This window comes from Eufriesea mexicana, unplaced genomic scaffold (assembly GCF_001483705.2).
Source record: "Eufriesea mexicana isolate 0111107269 unplaced genomic scaffold, ASM148370v2 scaffold22, whole genome shotgun sequence".
Taxonomy (NCBI): domain Eukaryota; kingdom Metazoa; phylum Arthropoda; class Insecta; order Hymenoptera; family Apidae; genus Eufriesea; species Eufriesea mexicana.
In genome coordinates this window covers 1,410,055-1,422,079 of record NW_016908212.1, presented here as the reverse complement: position 1 = coordinate 1,422,079, position 12,025 = coordinate 1,410,055, and the positions used below count along the sequence as shown (strand labels likewise).

The 12,025-nt window shown below is 39.4% G+C and overlaps 1 protein-coding gene across 1 annotated transcript in view; it reads right to left on the bottom strand.

Annotated features, from left to right (window-relative positions):
* Positions 1-10,917, bottom strand: part of inaE (inactivation no afterpotential E) — an 88,255-nt gene extending 77,338 nt beyond the window's left edge. Inside the window, exon 1 of the mRNA XM_017908748.1 lies at positions 10,823-10,917. Coding sequence (XP_017764237.1) covers positions 10,823-10,917 — 95 coding nt within the window. The remainder of the gene's footprint in view (positions 1-10,822) is intronic.
* Positions 10,918-12,025: the final 1,108 nt, after the last annotated feature.

The window sequence follows — 12,025 nt, the reverse complement described above, 5'->3', positions numbered from 1 at the left end:
TTACAATATGAACAAAGTAGCCGCGACCCGCTTTATTTTCAACGTTCTCGTTTTTCAGCGAGAAATAGAGTTTCACATGGGACTTTCATAAGCTTCGTCTTTCGCTGGTAATAGAGTACGACTATGCATAGTAACTCGCACAGAGTGTCGCGAGTTAAATGATACGGGGTAAACGAAAAATGCATGTATAATATGCTGCTTAGATGAAAATGGGGTTAATAAATATGAAACAGCCCGTCGCGTATCGCGTGGAGGTGTCGTGTGGGCACAACATCGCGAAAATAATCCTTATACCGCATAATATTTTACGTAATTTGCGCTTTTCGTTCTTTGTTGTCCCAATTTCCTTCTTTTTCCATAATAAAAAGGAAAAGAAAAGGGAGGAACGAAAAAGGGAAAAAATAAATTAAAAAATATCTCACGAGGGACTCATCCTTCTAAAGAAATCCGCGATATTACCTTCCGACGTAAGTTTAATTTAACTCCATTTTTATTCCGATTCTTTTGCAACATAGAAGCAAAAAATAAATCTAGAATTCCCTTGCAACAAATCGGGAAATTTCTAAGAGAATCGCGACATTACCGTTCGACGTGAGTTCAATTTAACTTTGTTTTTATTCCAAACGTTTAATGGCAAGGAGACGGAGAAGTGGAAAGAAAAAGAGAAGGAATAAATTAAAAATTCTTTTACAAGAGTATACTTCGGAGAGGATCCGCGATATTACCATTCGCCGTGAGTTTAATCATTTGCGCTATAAAGACGTGCCACGCACGTCGAGATGCTTTTGTTCCAAAGTCGACAGCGACGTGTATACCACGTCGATAGGCATTCGTTCCAAAGTCGCCAGCGACGTGTGTACCACGTCGATAGGCATTCGTTCCAAAATCGCCAGCGACGTGTGTACCACGTCGATAGGCATTCGTTCCAAAGTCGCCAGCGACGTGTGTACCACGTCGATAGGCATTCGTTCCAAAGTCGCCAGCGACGTGTGTACCACGTCGATAGGCATTCGTTCCAAAGTCGCCAGCGACGTGTGTACCACGTCGATAGGCATTTGTCGCAAAAGCAAAAACGACGTGTCCGTCACGTCGGCAAACAGTTAGCTCGCATACCCGGTGCGACGTCAATGTAACGTCTTAACGCATGTTATATTATAGAGCCCGACATGGCAACCGAAAGTTAAATCGTAGCTCAAGTGGTTAATTTAATTTAATCCGTCGAACTCGCGACGACTGTCTTCCTTGCAAACTATGACATTCGTCGGGAACAACGGCTTGCATCCTGCTCGCACCTTCGTCGGATCACAAAGGGCGAGAAACATCAAAGGACAGGGATCGCAGTTGAAAAACCAGCACGAAACAAACGGAACAACGAACGATTTCCATCGATCTCGGGGTCCAAAAAGACGAGCCCGTTGCGCACGGTTTCGAGCACGTAACGCGCGTAAACACAATGGCACTGAATGGGGGTGGATATATAGGGTGAACCTTAAATGATTCATAGGCAACGAGAGAGGGTGTAACGGGCCATTCAGCGAGCTAGACCATTGCACGCATTCTGGCCTGACATATTGATCCTCAAGATGCACTTTCGCTGCTGCTTTTTGCCGATTCTCCACATAATGAAAAATCAAATCGACTCTATCCTTCATCTGCAATTGACGAACGAAAGAAAGAAACAAAAGATGGAAAGAGAAAAATTGCGAAATAAGTTTTAGCAAATAATGTAATATTGCTCGTTTTAATCTACAATGAATAAATTCTATAATATCTATAACAAATAATATCAACAGCGAATTCAATGGTGGTCGATGAAGAAGATTATCACTCTGGAGAGAATAATCTCGAGAAATATTGTCACGTGTCTTATTTAATTGCACGTGCTGCAATTATTCCGACTTTTACAACGTACAAGTAATTAACGCGAATTTCAGATGACGTAAAATGCGATTAAAATGATATGAAATATTAGAATATAAATTACAAGTAAATTTTAAATCGTTGAATGTTAAAATGTGTATTTCATACATTTTGTTCTTCCTAAAAACGGGATCGAAACCCTTTGCATCCACCCATAAATAATATCTATGACAAATAAATATTTGTATATCCAAATAATAACTCCGATCAATATATGATTATATTTGATAAACTAATTTTTATACCAACATTGCATTGTACCGAAAAAAGAAAAAAAGAAGAGAAATTACTAGACCAATACTTCCATTTTCATATTCCCCGCGTGTAAAAATAAATTGAACACGTGCTTCGTTATGCGCATTTCATCTGGACCGTACATATCATTAATCCAACCGACAATCGAATCGCAAATTCATTTATCGTTTTTGAAATCCATCACTGTCCGTTTCGCATGTTCATGAATATTTTATGTTATTTTCGTCAGACTGACGCATGATCTCAAATAAATGAAATCTACAGGTACACGTGAGCGAAAATTTCGTGATTCTGCACGTCGGGTCGTTATAGCAATCGCTAGCGAACACAAGCATGACCGCTGCAGCTTTCATCTATCGAAAAGCTGACTTTGAAAAATTTGAAAATTCGCGATTCTTAGATGCGAACTATAGTTGAGTAGTAGACGAATCGGTCCCAAAAGACCACGCATTGTGATTCCGAGAACGTATTCCTTGACATTGAGAGTGTTTCAAAGTTACAGGGATCTCGTTTTATAAACGACTAAATAAATTACATCTGCGTCTAGTCGCTTAGGATCCACGAGAACGGTGGACCCGCGAACTATAGTTGGATAGTAGACGAATCGGTCCCAAAAGACCACGCATTGCGATTCCAACAACGTATTCCTTGACATTGAGAGTGTTTCAAAGTTACAGGGATCTCGTTTTATAAACGACTAAATAAATTACATCTGCGTCTAGTCGCTTAGGATCCACGAGAACGGTGGACCCGCGAACGATAGTTAGATAGTAGACGAATCGGTCCCAAAAGACCACGCATTGCGATTCCAACAACGTATTCCTTGGCATTGAGAGTGTTTCAAGGTTACAGGGAACCTCGTTTTATAAACGACTAAATAAATTACATCTGCGTCTAGTCGCTTAGGATCCACGAGAACGGTGGGCCCGCGAACTATAGTAGAGTAGTAGACGAATCGGTCCCAAAAGACCACGCATTGCGATTACAACAACGTATTCCTTGGCATTGAGAATGTTTCAAGGTTACAGGGAACCTCGTTTTATAAACGACTAAATAAATTACATCTGCGTCTAGTCGTCTAGGATCCATGAGCACCGTGGGCCCGTGGAAAGGGTGCAAGTGCTTGAATCAAGATCGCACCGTCATTTAATTTGCGAATAATTACGACTAACGCAATTAGAAAGATCGAAATGCGATAATCGATAAATGATTCTCGTCCGTTCCGAAACATGCGACAAGTTGAATTTATCATTCAATTTATTCAAGTATTTCTTTTTTTAATTTGTTTACGTAAAGTCGCATCCACCTCTATGAGTTATTATCAAGTTAATTGTTTAGACTAGATCGATTTGAATTTCATAAGGAATTTTATGACTGCATTTTTGGTAGTGACTTTCTTCGAGGTCGTTGCAGATTTTGCTTTGTCTCCTTTTATGTCAGTATTTCAGAAAGTTGATTAGAAAATGCTTAACAGTGAGTCTCGAGTTGCAGATGTCCCATTTCTTGGTTTCTGCCTGTTTAATTAGATGAGCATGAGTGTAATGGATATAACTGATGCTTAGTTTCGTTAGTATTACTTGGTTCTTCCTGTTGCATTTGCAGGACTCTTTTCAATTGTCTATATACTATCTCGGACCAGGTGTATTGCTGTTGCAGGACTAGTATTCTTTCACGCTATTTTTGTTTTGTTTCTAATAATTGCTTTGAGATTATATAATAGTTTGTAGCTTGTATTTTGCAAAATAGTATATTGTACAAATACTATGTATCATTTATAGTACTCTACAGTTACTGCAGTAGTTTGTAGCTTGTATTTTGCAAAATAGTATATTGTACAAATACTATGTATCATTTATAGTACTATACAGTTACTGCAGATATATATTAACCCTTTGCACTCGACGACTTTTTGACTAGAGAAGAGTAGAAATTCAAAGATTCTCTAGTAAAAAATTGACGATACTTTTTTGAACAGTAAATAAAGAATTATGTAATAGGAGAATTGTAGAATTACTTGATTTCGATACCTCGCACACTGTTACATTATATTAACCCTTTGCACTCGAGAGGTGACTCTCAGTCACCATTTAATCAGATTCTAAAGATCGACGTTAATTAATATATCAAATTTAAAATTACCTATCGATGCGTGGAATGTCGAAGAAAAATAATTCTACGTCTTAATTTGCATATGATTTCTCATTTACCATTTTTAAAATATCGTCCACTCTATGACAGAAAGTCCCCGAATTGCTATTTTCCTGTAACGAAAAAATCATCGAGTGCAAAGGGTTAAATTTGATATATTAATTAATATCGATCTTCCAAATTTTATAAAATGGTGACTGAAGCTCACCTCTCCAGTGCAAAGGGTTAAATATACGTTATATATCAGTAGTTAATTTTCGTTAATCAGTCTACTTCTTTGCGATTTGGGGTTAAAGATATTCTCAAAAAGGGTGATAATTTTGTACAGACTATAACAAACACTACATTGCCTTTAATCTTGTCAAGTAATGTCGTAGATATGACGTGAGTCATTACTACGGTGTTATTTTGTTTGTGATAAATATTTACGATAATATCCACGGCACTTCTTACGATTCGTAAATATAAAGTATTATATTTAGCACAGTGTGGTGCTTATTTTTTCACAGTGTATTTATGAACACATTTCTATTAATATTACCAGTGCACTGCTTTGGTATTCGTTTCATTTCAGTTTTTCTTACCTCGTGCCACCCTTGTTCGCGCTTAAACACGTGTACACGCGTGTATAAAATGGAAAACTGAAAGTTCGTAAAAAGCAGCAAAGAGATGAAACCGCGCACCATCGCGCAAAATATGTATTTCCAGCACCTTCGACGAAATTACGGAGTTTGTTCTACTAAATTATAAGGGCGGAAAAATTATTCCGCGACCGTATGTTAGCAAACATTGTTCCTTCGAGTTTGTGTCTCATATGTGAAGTTGAATCACACTGGTCTCGTATAAATTGGAAAAAAAGAAGAATAAAGTAGCATTCGGGAAACGTCGTAGAATTTCTGATATACGCGTATATTTTTATGCGAATCCACGAAAATAACAAATTTTAATCACGTGTCTATTCAAAAGAAAAGATGATACGTGTGTATTTCTTCCGATTAGTACTAATATGAAATATATTTTTACGTAATTATATTTCCATTACTTAATTGCCAGGAGAAAATATTTCACTTCAAACGCTTCTATGTTATTATTAATATTACTGTTATTAACCTTACCGAACCGTAGCATAATATTATTTGTTATTAATGTATCCTCAAGATCGTCATAATTACGCGATATAACACTGCAGACAGTACTAATATAATAATATTAACATTACCGTAATCTTATCATTTATTTGTTCAAGAACCCTACCTCGAGACCTCGAAAGATTTAGCAAGACAGGAAATCGAGTGAAGCCTTATTCCAGTAGCATATTTTACAACTAGTTTTACTTTACTATATATTAATTTAAAATAATATACAACGTTACTTTTTGCTATGTATTGATTTAAAATAATATATAACAAGTAAAAGAATGTTTAAAAAGGTATATTACATCTCGTGTCTTATATCTGTGTAAACGTCGACATTAAGTCGACGATGCGAGTCACTCGAAATACATAAGCAATAGCTTAGAACACTTCTCTCCCCACCAAGGTATCAAACGGAAAACTTTTCTTAAGAAAATATCCTCAAGAAAAAAGTGATAAATTTTTGCTCCGATACAACGCATTCCAGAGCTACGCTTAAATAACGTCATTCAGTGAATATTAAAAACACTCTCGTGAAAAGTCGTTACGTAATCGGCGAATGCAAAGGGAAGTTTTATCGGTTTCTTTCGCAGTAAATTCGCTGCTCCCCTTTTCAGTGTCACGAGCGTTTTCCCGTGGAATTTACATCGTTGAACGTTACCAGCGCCGAGAGCGCCGCACCGTGGCGAATTTGAAATTTAATCGACTTCCAAAATGCGCGCGCTCGCGTTCCCAGTTGTTCATGAATTTTTCATTAAACAAAAGAACGGAAAAACTGGAAGAGGGAAAGAATGCAATTTTTTCCTCGCGAGAAGAAGAGGAAAAGAAAGGAAAAATAGCATTCTAACCGGAAGAACCGAATGCGTGTTTCTCGTGTCACTTTGCTGCTTTCTAAGGAAGCCCGACGAGCTTGCACGACGCCGCGGTCGAGTTCGCGCTAAATCTATTTACCGTCTCAAACGAACCCCATGGAACGACGTATCTAAGACCCTCGTCGTGAAAGTGGGAAATGTTGTAAACGACTACGGAAGGTTACCATGGCCTGTGGAACAATCGTTGTCTACGAACCTCTATGCAAATTTCAGATTCCACCATTATGAGATATTTTTAATTAAAATATTACGAGAAACAAATTGGACACGCGAAGATGCAAGTATAAATCTGATTTAATATCGTCTAGAAATCATTTAAAAAATATCAATTCGTTATTCAAATGACGATTCTTCGTTGACATATCGAAAATCTGAAAAATATTTTGGTTATGTTATTATCGTCGATTATTTCGATTATTTCGTCGCAATGCGTTTGTAATTATTCAATTTCCGTAAAATCCTCGAACTTTTGTAAGTTCGTAGAAAATTTAAACAAAGAGAAATTGCGCGGAGAAATTGGCAGGGAAATTGGTGACGCGTCACGTGTTTCGAATAATATACCGTTTACGTTGCGTTCCCGCCAAAGTTCACAACTACTTTTCTGCCTCGTACCGTGTGGCATTTGCAATGTAACCCGCGAAATAGAAATACCGATATAACATGACTAGGGTTGACAAACATGTCTCGAGTAACATTTTAAACACCAACGCGATCGCAAAAGTAATCAGCATTGACATTTGCACCGTTACGACCACTCTAGCGGCATCTGATATTCTCAGTCCAAACATGATCATGAAAATCGATAAAATATACACCTGTCCGTTATGCGTTACACAAATAAATACGCGTGAATAGGTGTAACACGTATAAAACGATTCACATGTTGCTCCCGATTGCATTGAACCGAAACGTCACGCACTTCTCGGCCGCCTCTTCGATGCATGTGGAACTCTTGACATCTCAAATGTCACAAAATGTCGATCATCGAACTCGAAGCGTGGTTCCGCGTTATGCATCGAAATTCGTTCATCGATCAAAATCACCGAGTGAAAACTGTTGACGGCACGGATAAATTTATCTTTCGATCACGAAAGAGATGATACAGCTGGTGGTGGAAAAATGTAATATTCCGATAGGTTCATAGCAGATATATGCTTGGAATACATCGTGCACCTGTTTTACCGCAACATAGTTTACATACTTGTACTTACTCGAACGCGTGAATAAAAGCCAAGGTGGCAGCCGGTAAAATCAAATCATCGCTGCCTACACGCCAACGCCTGCCAAACACGACGAGACTCGGCATCTTTTGTGCTCAGTTTCGACGCGCGCAAGAGCAATTGTTCTCCTATGCGAATAAAAACATGCACGTACGGCGACATAACCTATACCGGCGCGAGTAACGCGATTAACGCTTCGACCGATCGAATACTGCTAGTGTACTAACGTAAAACGAACAACCGGACCGCCGGACTTTGTGACCACTCCGCTGTCACGGATGTACTGAATCACTGAAACGCGGAACGAGACTGTTCTCGGTCGGTTCATCATTCTGCGGCGAAAGGAAAGAGGGAGATAGTCCTAAAAGCTACTTTCTGTACTGTTGTAATTGTTTATAATTATTTATATTCGAATATCAAATAAAATTGAAAACCGAAATATTTTTATTTATCTTCGATGCTCAAACAACTATAATAAAATAATATTCGAAAATTAATTATAATTTTTTTTTTTTGTTAATAATTTGTATCGTTACGTTAACGTAGACATCTTTCATATATTTTCTATCTTCGTACACCAAGATTCGTAGTATATTTTAATCTTCTCGATGTCTCTCATTAAAGCGAGAGTAAATTGAATAAGCTGAATGAATTACATTTCTCATCAACGGATTTGAAAAAATAGGAAAGAAATACGTTCAATGAGGAAGATTCTTGGAGGATGCTCCCAGTCGAGAGATAGCCTTTGATCTGATCGTATTAAAGAGTACGTTCGAGATGTTCGAATCACAGTTTTGATTGGATCGACTTAGCTGGGGATAAACAAATAATCCATTTTCCCAATAACACTGGTGTTATACACGTACCGATGAATCATGCACTCACGATTATTCCTTTATCTTCCAATAGCGTTACAAATTTTATGCAACTAAGATCGAGTAATCGAATTTGTCTTTTTACAACCAAATGGAGTTGCCATAATCGGAGACTTGCACGCGTAAAAATGTTTATTCCAGTGTCGAAAATAATCTGTCATAACAAAGAGACGGAAAAATAGAGTGCTCGAAAATTTACAACCGGTATAATAAATTTACCGAAAGAGAATTCATACGACTAACACGCACCGCTGGAAATCCCTAGAAATTTTTCCGAGCGTTGAAACTAGAAATCGTTCGACTTCTATGTCACTCTGTATTTAATATACATACGGAGAGTAAAGAACATCGTTTCAATAGCTGGATATTCGACTGCGTAGCTTAAATATTCGATAAAAGCAAGAATAAATAATAAAACAAGTCACCACTCCGTGTTCCACGAAGGATCAATGTCTAGGGATAAAATACGCGCTGTTAACTGACCGAGATAAAGTTTCGACGATGCACAGAGTAGACCGGTGGGACAATACGCGAGATAACAGAGAAAATTGATTGTATATTCGTTCAAAGGACCGTGCAACCGTCAACAACGGCTAGACGTTGTTTTAATTGAAATTTTATCGACTACGTTGTGTCTCTGAATGAAAGAAAGGAAGCACAGAGGCAGAGTCCACGTTCCAGCCATGGATCTACCGGCGAGTTTATAGGACTGACTAAAACGAAATGGACGATCGCCAATTCCTCTGCTACCGTTGCTAATCTCTGTATCGGGTCATTTGCCACGTTTGTTAACGATTTTCCCAAGCTAAGACGTACGATGCCGTCGTGCCACGACGCGAAAGCTACCCTTTGATCATCGCTAATAATAAGCCCGGGTATATCGATGCTAAATAATTTCCACCAAACACACAACAGATCGTGATGTTCCCCTGAAAACGTGGCAGATTTCTGCGCGTGTGATTTTTTTACCGGAGGGTGAATCGAATTTTTACTCGAATCCGAAATTAACGACTGCGATCAGGAGGTACTGCGGTATTATTTAAATGAGCGTATACATTGACCCATTTGCTCGAACACTGTTTTCCGCAAAATTTTTGCACGAGAAAACATTGAGAACGAACTTCTCGCCGGAGAAATGTCGGAGAAACGAAGAAAAGAACCGCGAATACGCTTAGAAACGTTGACAAAGGAATGTTAATAATTATCAAGGTGAATTTCAGATTTGGAATATTAACCCTTTGCACTCGAGAGGTGAGTCCAACTCACCGTTTAATCAAATTCCGAAGATCCATGTTAATTAACATATCAAATCTAAAATAACCTAAGATTGCGTGGAATGTCGAAATAAAATAATTTTAAGTCTTAATTTATACCCGATTCCTTATTTACCGTTTCAAAAATATCCTCGATGTTACGGCGGAAAGTCTTTGAACTGCTATTTCTCTGTAACGAAAATAATCACCGAGTGCAAAGGGTTAAAAAGTACGTCTGCGATGGAATTTGGTCGGTTTACTTGGTTGTAAGTAGGCTCGATATTTTGTCTCTAAACTTTGCAGCTGGTTTTTGTTGTAACGTTTCTAATCTTGGAACGGTGACCAGGAATTAATGCGACAAACAAGGTATTCGCGGTTCAGGGATCGTTTAAGGATCAAAATGAATCGTTATACAGACCGTGTATAGTTGCAACTCGACTAGTAGAAAAATTTCTCGTAATTAAACGAACCGCGGCTTTGTTGCTGCGTTTAATTGCTAATTAAGTTAAACGAAACGAGTAGCAGCGCACAATTGCGAAGCGTGTATGAATAGCAACAAACGAGTTTCCTTAGTTTTCCATTGTCTCCTAATTTTCACGTATCACGCATGAGACATCGTAAATCGGACTAAAACCTGGAAGTTGGCCTACAACGGCTGAGGAACTCGAGGGCAGAATTGAAATTCCTCTCTGTCTCTCTGTCTCCTCTCTCGTCTCCTCTCGCAGGCCCTAGGACTAATCGCGTTTAACTGCATAGTAAATAATTAATAGTGCAATTTTGCACGCGTGTACCAAGATTGCGCTGTTCCACTGCATCCAACCGGTTATACACGAGAAATACGAATCAATTATCGAATTACGATGGCAATTAAACGGCGGAAATCACGTGTTCTGAGAATTTCTCTATCAAACTAATCGAAACACGTACAGGCGGATGCTATATAGCTCGACTAAAATGTAGGTCACGCGAAATCATCCTCGGACATATCCTATTTTAAGGAGTCCCTATAAATACTAGGATATCTTTCGCGCTGAAAGGATGTCCTATCGTCGTTGAAAATTCTTGCGACTGCTGAAAATAACGCCGGTTATAGCGGGACAAAGTGATTGATCGGGGTCCGTTATTAATATCGGAATGTTCACTCACCATATCAGATGCAGGATGAACAGGAAAGCTCCGGGCACGACGAGGTCGTCACTGCCGACGCTCCATCGGCGTCGGAATACCACGATACCAGGCATCTCTTCTTCGCGATCGTTTCGTCGTTTCTATCTTCCATCCATCGCTCCACGATCTCGCACGCGATCAACGAGGACCCCAATCACCATTCGAGGCTTTGGTCCTCGAATCACCGGACCACGCGAACTTGGACCTTGCTCCGGGATCTCTTTGAGACTCGACACGAACGCCGGTTACCTCCTCGAGGTCGTCGTCGCGTTCCACGACGCGCATTTCCGTGACTCTGTTCTGGCAGACCGCGGGTCCTCTCCATCCTTCTCGCGAGCAGACTTTATCGGAAACCTCTCGATCGCTCTTCTCTTCGAACCAACGAGCCCTTGTTCGCTACACCGCGATGGCGCATCGTGTTCTCTCGACGATATAGAAACTGATTCACGTCGCGGACACACTGCATCGGCTCGGGAATTATATTTCCCGGCGTCGCGACGGAAAATCGTCTTGAAGAAGATCTGGTCTTCGATCGACAGAACGAGTGTGGTTATTAAACCGATAATGAACGCGTTCGTGCACCAACAACATCCACGGTGATATTTTCCAACGGAGGTAAATGTCAATAGCGAAACATGCACTGATCTTCTTGATGTTTTTCGGGCAATTACGCGAGATGCTTCGTTACTTGGAGTTCTGCTGCGCTGGTCAGGCAAACGAGTAAATTTAATCGAATTTCCTTTTCTTCCTTGTTTTTTCTTTTAACTGTCGCTATCGCTATTGCCGCTGTAGATAATGGAGGTTCGTTTGAAAGATATTGTTTCGTGAATGCATTTCGTCGTGTAACAATGGAGGACAAAAAGAGAACACAGTTCCGTGGGCTGGAAGGAAACGAGATAATAAAGACTCCTACATATTATATCATCCTTGACATTAGAACGGATTTTTCCACGGAAATTTATGCATCGTTTATAAAATCGAATCCTCGAATCGCGCGAACAGAGGAAATTCGAGTTATTCCCATCGCGTACATAAGTCACGGGCAAAAAGTGATTCGCGCTTTGTAAGATAGCTGAAACCCCTAAGGATGCCCCGATGAGACGATGGAACTTTTAAGCAGTGAAATTATCCTTTCCATCCCGCAGCCCGGCAGCTTGAGAATTTGATTTAACTAAGGGACGA